Source organism: Trichoplax adhaerens, genomic scaffold (genome assembly GCF_000150275.1).
Source record: "Trichoplax adhaerens TRIADscaffold_2 genomic scaffold, whole genome shotgun sequence".
NCBI classification, from domain to species: domain Eukaryota; kingdom Metazoa; phylum Placozoa; class Uniplacotomia; order Trichoplacea; family Trichoplacidae; genus Trichoplax; species Trichoplax adhaerens.
The window spans coordinates 8,371,264-8,384,478 of NW_002060944.1; the positions used below are offsets into that span (position 1 = coordinate 8,371,264).

At 31.8% G+C, this 13,215-nt stretch overlaps 3 protein-coding genes across 3 annotated transcripts in view; all 3 read left to right on the plus strand.

The window, feature by feature from the left end:
- Positions 1 to 2,723: 2,723 nt before the first annotated feature.
- TRIADDRAFT_53851 (uncharacterized protein) lies at positions 2,724 to 4,895 on the plus strand (the record flags this gene model as incomplete). Its single annotated transcript, XM_002109601.1, has 3 exons — positions 2,724 to 2,973; positions 3,579 to 3,790; positions 4,728 to 4,895. The coding sequence occupies 3 exons, from the start codon at positions 2,724 to 2,726 to the stop codon at positions 4,893 to 4,895; spliced, it is 630 nt and encodes a 209-aa protein (XP_002109637.1).
- A 2,630-nt stretch (positions 4,896 to 7,525) lies between these two features.
- On the plus strand, positions 7,526 to 10,186 carry TRIADDRAFT_53852 (uncharacterized protein; the record flags this gene model as incomplete). The annotated part of the gene is made up of 4 exons (XM_002109602.1): positions 7,526 to 8,154; positions 8,808 to 9,385; positions 9,501 to 9,676; positions 9,965 to 10,186. 4 exons carry the CDS (start codon positions 7,526 to 7,528, stop codon positions 10,184 to 10,186), a joined length of 1,605 nt encoding a protein of 534 aa, XP_002109638.1.
- Positions 10,187 to 11,629: 1,443 nt separating this feature from the next.
- Positions 11,630 to 13,215, plus strand: part of TRIADDRAFT_53853 (uncharacterized protein) — a gene marked incomplete at both ends in the record, with an annotated part of 2,382 nt that continues 796 nt past the window's right edge. Inside the window, 2 exons of the mRNA XM_002109603.1 lie at positions 11,630 to 12,249; positions 12,430 to 13,046. Of these exons, the coding sequence (XP_002109639.1) occupies positions 11,630 to 12,249; positions 12,430 to 13,046 (1,237 nt within the window). The remainder of the gene's footprint in view (positions 12,250 to 12,429; positions 13,047 to 13,215) is intronic.

The window sequence follows — 13,215 nt, forward strand, 5'->3', positions numbered from 1 at the left end:
TATATTTTATGGATATGACGATGTAGTTGTTGCACTGAACTCTTTTCATTAATAATTAATTAATGAATGCAGTATGCAAGCATGCCAACAACTACGGTATATCAATTGTAATTTTTGTATATTTTAACTAACTAAATACTTTGAATTAATGTTATATTATAGTAGAACAGAAGTTCTTTATTTTTATCCAAAATTTTAGTGTTCTATTGAGTACGTATCTTACGGATATATACCAGCTAGGTTAAATGTCCGACCTGATCGATAGAATATTGGTAGTGCAATTGTATCAGTTGCATGATAAGTAAAGTTTACGGTAGCATTAGCTGAACTGTTTTCTCGTAGTAATAGATTAGATTTCCTACGAAGCTATGCACATTGATAAAATATAAGCAAAGCAGTAAAATTGAATCTGTTTGTAGCTGGATTGCTAAATTAAATTTATTAAAAAACACTTTGATTCAAAATCGTGAATAGGTCGACCTGTAATGCTAAATAATCCATTGGGGGATTGGTGAAGTCTTGCTAGGTGTCATTAAGGATTGGAAAAGCTGGATTGGAAAATAATTGCATATATATAATGAGCAAGATACTTTGTAAAGTAGTATGCTGTAATACGAATCGTTAAATAGGAATGGCACCATTCACTATTTTATATAGATTCATCAATTTAAAGGATTCCCATCAAGTAAATCATATGGTGTAAAAATGTACATTTGCCATTCAATATGCACTAATTGTCTACTAATTCGAGCTAGTCGATCAAGGACGCGACAAATTTTTACTCAATCATCTTGAAGAGCATGATATCTAATTTGTGGTATAGGTTTTATACTACGGGTAGTATAAATTAATAAAATTAAACTAAAATAGGACATTTTTGTAATGATAGCAGTTGGCAGTTACCACAGCAGAGAGACGCAACTGTAGCTCAGCATGATTTCTGACGAAAAATGTAAGCATTAAAACTTAATTATCTTGGAATTTTAAAGTTAAGGTATTAATCATTACATTGCTATGACATCAGAAGCATACGGCTAGATAATTACAAATATGAAATCTATGATAATAATTGATTGAAATATTTACCTTATAAATGATTATAGATTATAGTCACTAAAGCAATTCTCTAGAATCTACATTAAACTACAGTATTTAAGTTTTAATTTGCTATTGCTTGATGCAGTACATCATTACCTTTTTTGTCCTATACGGTATGCGAGATAATCTTGATGAAAGTTGAAATAGATTCTTTACTGGAAATTGACTAAAATTTCTAACGTATATAAGTCTAACCAACTTTGAATAGAATAGTAGATGAACAAAAAGTATTATTAATGTCTATTTATATTTTTCATATTTTCAATATATGATTTATTAAATATATTTATTGTCTAGAACGTTGTCGGAACTGCTATAAACTGTACACCTGCTGATTTACTACGGCACTAGTTAGACTAAGCAGTTGTTGATATAGAATTTAATTTCTTAGTAAGGTAAAGTTAGACATTAAGGATTAGATAATCTTATTACAATTCTATATACTTGAGGGTAATTTAAGAATGAAAGAAGTCATAGACTTAACTGGCCAAGAATATGAAGATATTGGCACGAATATACTAAATAATAATACCGATAGCATTAATCAAAATGTTGCTAAAAATACTAGTTCTGGCGACGGCCAAGCTAATTTATTCAAGCTTGTTTTCCTACCATCATCAGTATCCGTTGCTGAAATGTACTTTGCCTTTCTCGATAATTATTGTATACCTATAGAATTAATGTCTCATATTCCAGTTCAATTTTCCGCCATTTTCTTGTGTCTCTATTATTGGATTTTTTGCTTCACCATTAGTTTGCAATTCATCAGATCTATGCACAAGTCGATTTGGACGACGAAGACCTTTTATTAATGGTATCCTTTTCGTTTCAATTTTTGGAGGCTCTCTGTCGACTTATGGTCGAACGATAGGCCTATTAATTCGGCCACATCATTTATTGCTTGCACAAGTTATGGTCACTACTGGTTTAATTATTACTTACATCTACTCATTGCTTATGATGATTCCAGCCAGAGCTTATGTTATGGATGTTACTCCTGCCGATATGCATTCAACTGTTAATAGCATTATTACATTCGTAGCGGATATAGGAGGATTGGTAGGCTTTGTAGTTTATGGGTATGCTGCTTTTACTCGTATATTTTATTCGATTTTTTAGTAGTAGGCTTCTATAGGAATCACATTTATTCCAATGCTCATACTAGCGACAATAAATATTTGCTTATTATTATAATAAAGGCTAGCGAGAATTCGTACGCGTAATAAATACTATACTCCATTTTTTTATTTTAAAACTAATATAGGATTAATTGGAAGTCGACAATATTTGCTAAAATATTTGGAGATCAAATTTAAATTTCTTTGGTTGTGATAACTTTTGTTGCAGTTCTTATAATTTTTATCGTATGTATTAGTTGTAAAGAGGTTCCACTTGAAAGAAGTGAACTAAAGGTTAATAATATTGCTGACTTCATTTCTGTCAAGAGGGATGAGGAGGAAGAAATACTTTTAATACCCGTTGGCGATACCGATGATAGAACATTAACTATCAATCAATTTTCATGTGATGAAGTACCGAATCGGATATCAACAAAGCCTAAATTAACTCTTGAAGAAATTCGATCTTGGAATATTTTTTATCAAATTTATTACGTTACTTAAACCATGCCTAAAGAATCAGTAGTATTATCGATAACGAGCCTATTAGGCTGGTTAAAATTTTCTATATTCGCTGTATTTTATACAAATTTTATTGGTCAATCTATCTTTAAAGGTGATCCCAATGCAGCTGAAAATTCAACAGCTTTACAACATTATAATGCCGGAGTAAGATATGGCAGTTGGGATTTAGCGCTGTGCACTCTTGCCACTACACTTTACTCCATCATAGTGAGGCAATTGAGCTTTTATTGTAGTAAGTTAACCTTTTAAGCTATTGCTATATTTAGAATTTCGATCTTTTCCTGCATATTACTGACCAATCTGACATTTAAATTGTAAGTATATCTTTCGTACCAAAGCCATTTATTCCAAAAAATTAAAATTTTTAAATTAATCTTACTTGATTACAGTACTGTAGACTAATACTCCTTAGTTGTGGAATATCCGAGAAAGTAAAAATTACAATTTGAAAATAATTTAATTTATTATAGATATTAAAAATTGTTTAATATTCCTGTAGCAACCTAATTCTGGCCATAAGCTGTGCCATATTGTAGTAATACATGTTGATAGGATTAAGCATGCCAGCGATGGACATTCTAGAAATTAAGTTTCAGTCAAGCAATAAATCAACCTACCTTGTAAATTTCTGACTAGAAAGTAAAGTATCACAGTAGCGACCAATTAAAGAATTTGTATATCTGATCCAGCAATTACAGACCTTGATCCAGCAATTACAGACCTTGATCCATTGCTCACAGCTGTATGATGCCTTAATCGTAACTTTAATTAATCATAAGCAATCTTATAAACTTTTTACTCGCAATTCCAATAGCGTAATTTTAATTTATTTAATAGATGCTAAATATGTCAATGCTGTAGGATTTTTACTTATCAGTATCGCAACCGTAGTCATGGCTTTCTTGGATAACGTTGTACCTGTCATATGTCTTGCTAGTATGCAAGGTGTTGGCTTTGCTTCCATATTTACTTTGCCATTTGCAATATTGGATTCGTATCGTGAATATTTCGTTGTAAATTTAAGCAATATCATCTGCTACTTTAAGTTGGTAAAGCAGTCTAAGTTAGCGGTTTTGGATATTATTATACAATCAATTCATTCATCATCATTATATTTAACAATTATCGTACTTGGTATATTATAGATTAAATGACTAGACTAATTATATTGAAATCTTATTTACTAAGGTAGCTGCCTTGGAGATATATCATACAAAACTACTTCGTTAATCATGACCATATATTAATTAATGAAGGCATTACTTCACACAGTATAGATTAAACGTCCAGGTTTCATTATACTAATATTTAGTTCACTAAACTAGCTGTTTTTGATATATTACACAAAACTACTTCGTTGATCATGATCATATCTTAATGATTACATTACTGGATATAGTGTCGATGCAATAATTGAGACTGATTATGTTGATATCTTAGTCCCTATGCTAGCTATTTTAGATATATTACATAAAAATACTTTGTTGATCATGAACGTGTGTAAATGATTGCATTCCTATACATATTATCAATGCATTAATTTAGACTTATTATGTTGATATCTTAGTCCCTGAGCTAGTCGTTTAGGATATATTATACAAAGCTACTTTATTGATTATGACCGCATGCTAATGATTGTATTATTTGATATATTATACATGCAATAATCTAAACTGATCATAGTGATATCATATTAACTAAGCTTGCTATTTGGATATATATAAGTACTTATATTATAAAATACAACTTTCTTGATCATGATCGTACGGTCATGATTGTATTACTTAACGTATTATAGATGCAATAATTTAGACCAGTTATTTTGATATTCTTATCCACTAAGCTAGCTGTTTTGGATCTACAGTATATTGCTACAAAACTGCTTCATTGATCATGAGAGTTTATTAATAGTTGCGCTATTGATCATATCATGAACAGAATGATTTTAGGTTGATCCTATTTTTCATTAATATCTTATTCACGTAGGAGCGAAGGGATAAAAGATGGTTCTTGAGAGATTATGGAATAGATATCTCTATTCTTATAAATTCATCTCTGTTATGCTTTATTATCATTAGCTTTGCCGGTAGAGTATTAATTGCAGTTACTCATTCTCCCAGATCGGCTATCGTTCTGTCTGCTGGGTGGCTATAGTGCTTTATGTGCTATTAGTTCTTTATTCATTTACGATATACCCGGCTGAATCTCATAAAGCGAACACCTTTTCAATACAGATAGTTCGTTAGTAACTTCATCTTCAAAGATTTCTATCAATTAACAGTAATTAAATCCAAGAATTCATTCATTAAATGACATACTGTAGTAGCAAGAATCTGTTATAGAGTTAACATCAATAAATGTGAAACCGGAAAGTCGCTGTATTAATAAATTAATAAATATTACTTGCTCCATATCTATATAATAAAGCCATTTGATCGTATTTAAGATACGGCATACGAGGAATAAACTTGCAGGGTAAATTTGACAAAAATGCTAACAATTGTTAGCTTCGTGATTATAAGACGATGCAGATCGTTACCTACATCATATAAATGTAGGATTTTTTTAGCCATAATATTAAAAACGTGAATTGAATAATTTTCGTATAGGAGAAGTCTTTCCTCCAAAGGACTGCAGATTGCAAATTACACGCATACAATTCAAATACAGATCATAATTATTTTGTCTAAAAAGGCCTGCGAACAGCAGCTGTACGCATATATTTTAACGGTAGAATATAATTTACTCTTAATATACAGCTGTTAGGCAACAGATTGCAAATAAGGACCTAATATATCAAATTTTTAATGTACTGTACACTGAACAGTACAGCCATTGGAGCTCGAAAATTTTTAACTTACCCTAGCAGCTAATAAAGCATCAATAAGAGATTAATAAAGAAATTACTATTGCATCAACTAACATGATATATAGCACAACTCTGCGTTATGCCTGTGTCCAAATGAAATGTGTCCACACCAGCTCGTCTTAATTGACAATAGACAGTTTAAAGCCGCAAAACCAGAATGCAGAGATGACAGCTGATTTTATACGCTGTTCCCACCATGTAAACTGCGTAAAAAATCAACAAATGTAGCTGAAATTGTAAGCTATTAGCAATGCTGAAAAGAAAAATCCAATACCTGATAAAAGTAATCTAAGTTAGTTGGGCTATTTTCTGAAAGAAGGCGTCAGATTACGAAGAAATGTGCAAGAAGAATTTAAATTATATCTATCAGGTGGTATGCCATTTTCGATACTATAGGTCATCCGCCATATGGCACAAGAGCATTAGCTGGTAATCATTATGAGGTCAATATGAATCTATTTAACTCGAATAGAAATGCATTTCATGGTATATTAAGATAAGGAATATGGATTAATTTTTAGTACTTCATATATCTTTCGTAAAAAGCGAGTTTTTTGTAACAATTAGAAAGATCTAGGGTTTATCAGTTACAGCAAGAAATTGATTTTGTTTCTTTTAGACTAATGATATGGGATTCAGTTCGATATGTGTGAGAGCAGTAAATTACTACCTAAACTTATTCTATCTTGCTCCTTTTGATTAGCATTATTTGAAGCTTATTTTTTAATAAGATTGGAAGGGTAACATTGATATAAAGTACTGCAGAATGTTATTTAATGTCGTACTAAGAAGAAACAAGAAATCTTCTTTTTATATTTAATTTAGGCTTCAGTTATTTATGTAGGCACTTTTAGAGAGCTACTGTATCATTTACAGATATTTATGTATATAATAATAAGGATAGAATAACTAAAATAACTTGATCACCTTGGCCTTGATAATATCCCAAGAACGAAAAGGTTATCTGATTATAATAGAAAATGACAAATAGGTGATGGAAACTTACTACTAATATCATGAATCGCTAGAAATGTACCGGTATTCTTCTGGTGGTCCGTGCTAATGCTCGATTACCATGAGGAAGCAGTAATTGAGTGTGTGGGATCAAATGCTTTAATGCCATTAAAGCATGCAATTAAAGCCGATCCGCTAATTCTATTAGACTAATGATATTATGAAGTTGTATAAATAGAACTATTGCTACATGATAGTTCGTGCTGCTATAATACTGCACGTTTCCTGTTGTTTTCTAAGGATGACATCCTTCAAATCCATGCAAATTTTTAATCATTAATTAGTTAAGTAAATCCGTATAGTTTCCGTTATCTTCTTCAATAGTGTAATATCATAACTTATTTTTAATGATCCTTCAGTATTGATTTCCTAATATCATGATATAGCATTAGTGAAGATGCAGGCTTTAATTCCTGTATAGAAATGCAATCCTTTAATTATACAAGCTGCCGGTGATTTTATAATTCATACGCGCTTAATCTTATCCAAATTTGAATGACTTAATCAGTAATGCTAAACAGACACATTGCTCTTAATATTCTCTAGCAGTAATATCATTATCTAATGTCATGATCTCGTGGTATAGCACCACTAAAGGAAATAGGTTGTCATATCTAAGTAAAAATTATGTAATACTTCTTCATATCTAGTGATGTATAATTCAAAAGGAAAACAAAAATTGATTACATTAAAGCTCTGCGTGATATATTAATCACTGATCTATTTATACCTGTGTGATGTATAATATATGATCAGGTACAAATACCCCCAATAGAGATTTCCAGGTAAGCTTAATCAAACGGTTCGAAGATATTCGCTATGCCAATGCTGATTTTACTCTAATCAAAGTAAAGTTTCATTGTCTACGTTAAAATTGGCACGACTGTGATCTGTCTACAAAATGGAATCTCGATCTAACTGTAATAGCCATCGATTGACAAGGAATAAATTGGAAGCCATCAGAAATCGATCTCAGATGGTCGAAAATGATGAAGAAGAACGATTGATAGATCAAGGGACTACTATCAAGTTTTTTGGCTATCGCTTAGTTATGCTATCGGCTTCTAGTTCTGTTATTGAGCTTTCTTTCGCTATTGAAGCCGTTAATGCGATACCAGCATTGCTACAATTAGGTGTCCCAGTAGAATTCGCAGCTTATTTATGGTGTATAAGTCCACTGTTGGGTTTTCTAATACAGCCCTACTTGGGTTATTTATCAGACACTTGTACCTCTTCTTGGGGACGCCGGCGTCCTTTTATGATCATTTACTTTCTGTTGATGTCAATAGGTCTTGGAATAGCAGCTTTTAGCACCAATATTGGCTATGCTATTGATTCTAATCATAGCAAAGTGGCTATAGCCTTTGCCTTCGTTGGCTTTACTTTGTTAGATTTCTTCCGTAACTCATTGGAAGTCGTATCGCGAGCTTACCTAATGGATGCAAGCACCGATCATTTTCAGCAATTGGCTAATAGCATCTTTACAATTATGGCAGCTAATGGCGGTATCTTGTGCTATGCTATCAACGGGTACTTTTAATAGGAAAAATGAAATTATATTTAATACGTTTCTTAAATAGTAAGACGCATATATCTCTAAGTAATGAAATTATACTGATTGATTGTTTCATGCTTACGACAGCACATAGTTTAGGATATTATGACATACGCGTATATGAATCGAATTTTAGAATTAAATAGTTCTTGCCTATTTTCCAATAGTCTGAATATCAATTTATATGCAAAAAGCATTTAGGGAAAGTTGATGATACGTTTTGAATATGAAAAAATGTTTACTTTGTAGTTCAGGCCAATTCTAAATTCAGAGGTTATAATGCTTTGCGGCTGGATATACGCGTAGATATAAAATGATACCGTAGGCGATTATTGAAAGATAGATCTAGATAATTGCTGATATCCGATGATATATTATAACTCTGTCTTTATAAGTGCAAATAATTCGTCTAGTTTTCATTAACAATAATTTCTCCACTACTAGGATGAATTTATTTAATTGTTTGATTAATCAACCTTCGTTTTCTAGGAAGAGATAGCGATTAAAATAGCATGATATTAGCTTATAATTCCTTGTATAGCATATATACTCAGCCTAAAGATTCTTTTTTCTATTATAGTCCCTTGCTTTACCTTAAATTGATCATTTTTAACGTTTATCTTGATAGGATTAGTTGGAAATATTCGCTAGGAAAATTTGTTGGTGGTCAATTTCAAGCTGTAGGTACGATCTGTTTGATCTTGATGACCATCATGATGGCAACATCTTTAATTAGTATGCCTGAAAAGTTAAGCTATGCCGGCTGCCATACTAATCAGGGTAGTCGAAGTAGTATAGCTAGTAACATTGACGATAGTTACTCTGATGGCGAATCCGATATTTCTCTCTCTCTTTCGCAACATTCTCATCCATCATCGATCATTCGACTTCAACGCTACACTGCTCATCATTCACACTATTTCAAAGTAAAAGAAATCTATAGTTCGATTATTGGCATGCCCCATGAATTACGTAAATTAAGTTTAACCTGCTTTCTTGGATGGTCGTCTTTCCTTAATTTCCTAATTTATTACACCGACTATGTCGGTCAAGAAATTTATAATGGCGATCCTACAGCACCCATCAATTCTACATCGCACCATCTTTACATACAAGGGGTTATGACAGCGTCATGGGGATTAATTGGTTATATGCTTGTCTCTGTCATCTATTCGTTTATGATAGAAAGTATTATTATTCAATTCGGTAGGATAAACAAAAATTGCGTAGCTCTACGAAGTTCAGTAGCTGTTTTCGTTTTAAATAGTCTGCTATTTTCTTTATCGACATTGACTAACACTACATTGCATATTTATTGCAGGCCCAGCTGTAACATTTAGTTGCAGCTTTGCCGTTGTAGGATTGGCAATAGGCATCATGACCACTTTAGATTCTGTAGCACCTGCTATTACGTTAGCCGCCTTTCAAGGCATTTCTTTTGCTATTAACTATAGTGTTTCCTATGCTTTACTAGGCGAATATCATAAATACTTTAAGGTAAGAATAGAATATCACTAGAATAACTAATCCATTATTATACTATACATAACATGAGTATTTACTATATTTTGTTATATATCAATATACACGTATATGCTAAAACCTGAATCCTGGCTATTATACATAATAGCCGGGATTCGGGTTTTAGCCTTACCATACGATACTAGTAGATATGTTTAATTATTAATTCTAATTATTTTCATTCCGCATATTTCTGTCTAATACATCATTATAACTCGTATTTTACTCACTCTTAATACAAATTTCAATTCTTTGTGGCAATAGGAAGAAGAGGATTCACGTTGGGAACATCGAGAATTTGGAATTGACATTTCTATCCTACTACTATGCATGTATCTTGCACAAATTTTGGTCGCTTTTGTGACTGGAGCTATCATTTATGCTACCAATTCGCCCATTACACCGATGATTATGTCTAGTATTTCAGCTTTATGTTGTGCTATTGCTGCTGCCTTTTTAGATCGTGTACCTATTAATAAGTTCTAAACTGGTTTTATTGACAGCTGCTTACTATGAAGATAATACGCTATTTTTAGTTCTAGTTGTAATTAATTACTAGTTCAGGCTAAACTTCAGAAATTTTAATTCATAAAAAATTGTGAATTATATTATAGTAGGCAAAATAGTGTTAAAATTATTTACAAATAGGAAGTGTTTTTAACTTTGCAGATATTAGTTTTACTACTTATGAAATCACGGATAGAAAATGTGGATTGTAAAAATAGATTATAGTATCGGTTGATTAACATAGTACGATGAATTTGCTGTAAGAAATTGACAATTTCTGATACGTAAACTTCTTAGCTCTGTTGACAGTGTTACGAAATAGATGAAAATAATCTTTCCTACTTGAGTTGCTATACGCGAATTTGTATTTATGCAAAGATATTTACCGATCACTCGCTCTATATACATTCTACATGGATATCGTATACTCATAACAAATTCACGATCCTTTTGCACTGATTTAGTAACAGAAGTTTTTGAAATAGCACTAAATATATGTCAATGATTGTAAAAGTATGGCTATAAGACGACGGTCGATAATAGCTAAACTAGGAAATAGATGGATCTGTTGTATATATATAGATAGTAATAGATTAAATACGATATCTTAACCATAAAGGCATAAATAAAGGAAACACTATATATATGTACGTATACGATGATTGTATGGTAGTACTTGTAATACAGTAGGTGATAACATTGTAAAAGGCGGACTGATAAGTTACTAATTGTAGTGCGAAGTGTAAACTGTAATCGTATCGAGGTGTAACCTCGTGTAGCTATAAATACCGATCAACTAATAATAAAATGCAGTTATCAATCTTACTCACGGAGTGAACTTATTATTGAAGAACATAACAGGATCAAAAATAAAAATTTACATATTTCTTGCTAAGGCTAAAAATATCATGATTTATGAGTTAGGTAAACGTTGTTTACTTCATCTATACGGTTAAACGTAATTATACATTTAGCTCATCTTATAATATCAAAAATTCAAATATATTACATTCAGTAACCTTGCAGATTCAAATAAATTAATTTATGGTACTGTATTAATATAAAGTCACGGCTTAACTCTAGTTTTTAACCTTCGTTCGAAACTTTAAAATTTTAAATAGGAGATAATGAAATCTAAGGTAAAAGATTGTATTTCATAATGACATTTTTGGGGGTATTCCGTTAAATCGAATAAAAATCGATTGTTATTTAGCTTCAAGTAATTATTTTCTGTAAAGTAACAGCTGTTTGCCCAATTGTGGTCCATATGATAAACAATTTACTCATCATGCTAACGATGTTTTTCTATATCTTTATAAATACGATCTTCTATAAGCCAATTTCATTTATATTTATCTACGGCCATAGCTAACAAGATCGCTTGACCGATACTTCAATTATTTGCTTATAACTTCAAATTTAATGGATCAATCTAGAGACGAGAAAAACGATGATACAGCATATGAAATAGATAGTAACTGCAATCAGGATAGAATCGAAGATGGAAGAGAAGCATTGGAATCAATCTCAAAACATGATAAGAGACTCCTAATCAAACTAGCTACATTAGCACTTGCATCTTTTTTTCCAGAAGCTTTCTATACATTTTTTGATGTCTTTGCCGTACCATCCCAATTAAGCCTAGGAATACCTATTGGACTAACACTAATTCCCTCGATTCTTGCAACCTTAATCGGATTTTTTTTAATTCCAATCGTTGGCAATTTATCTGATCGTTGCACTTCTCGGATTGGAAGACGACGACCATTTATCATAATTTTCTTTATATTAGTTTTAACATCTGCTGGGATGATATCTTTTAGTCGGATAATCGGTCTTGAGCTATGGCCTCATCATTTATTAATAGGGCGTATTATACTTATCGTTGGATTAATTATGGAGATGTCATGTTGCTCTATATTATTAGCGCCTGCTAGAGCTCTTGTTATGGATGCTGCTCCGATTGATATGCAAGTTACTGCTAACAGTTTAATAACTTGCTCAGCAGGCATTGGAGCTGCTACTACTACTGCTATTAGTGGGTTAGCTTCCAATCTAATATCGATATAATAGTAGAACTTTGATACGATGATGATGTCTACTTTATATCGAAGATTATCTTATCCTGATAAAATAATAGCAATAAGTTAAAGTTACATTGATAGACTATATTAGTTAACGAATTACTAAGCTAGCAGTATACTCATGTTTTTTAAATATAGGATTAATTGGAAGAAAACGCCACTAGTAAAAATATTTGGTGGACAAATTGAAGTAGCTTTCATTTTGATAGCTTCAATAGGTATCGTAGTGATACTGATTGCGACGACAAGCTATGCAGAAGTTCCATATACCATCATTGGCTCTACTGATGTATTAATCCATAAATCATCAAGTAGAAAAAGTAGCGACGATTTGAACATGTTTGCTAAGGACTGTAAGGCATATAGTTCTATCCAATCGACTGTTATACAAAAAGATCAGATGGAAATAACAGATAACTTAACTGATGATAAACTACAAGCAATTACTGCAAAAGAGATAAGTAATTGGAATCATCTGTATCAGACTTATTATTTTACTAAAACTATGCCAAAGGAGTTACTCATTTTGTGGATAGCAAGCTTCTTTAGTTGGCTATCATATAATTCATTCGCCTATTTCTTAACTGATTTTGTTGGTCAATCAATCTATCATGGTAATCCTCTAGCAGCCGAAAATTCGACAGCTTTACATCGTTATGATCGCGGTGTCTCTGCTGGAAGCTGGGGTTTCCTGGGCTGCACTGTTGTATCCGTCGTATATTCCTTGACGCTTGGGCGAATAACAAAATATATCGGTAATTTAAAGTTTTATTTTTTGTGTCTAAATAAATTGTGAATCCTTTATTCCATTTTAGATATAATTAATAAATTTTGGAAAGCTCTACCCATTCAAACAAATATTTAATTTAATAGTTACCAATACAAAATGTAACACTATTTACACGTAATATATATGCTATATAA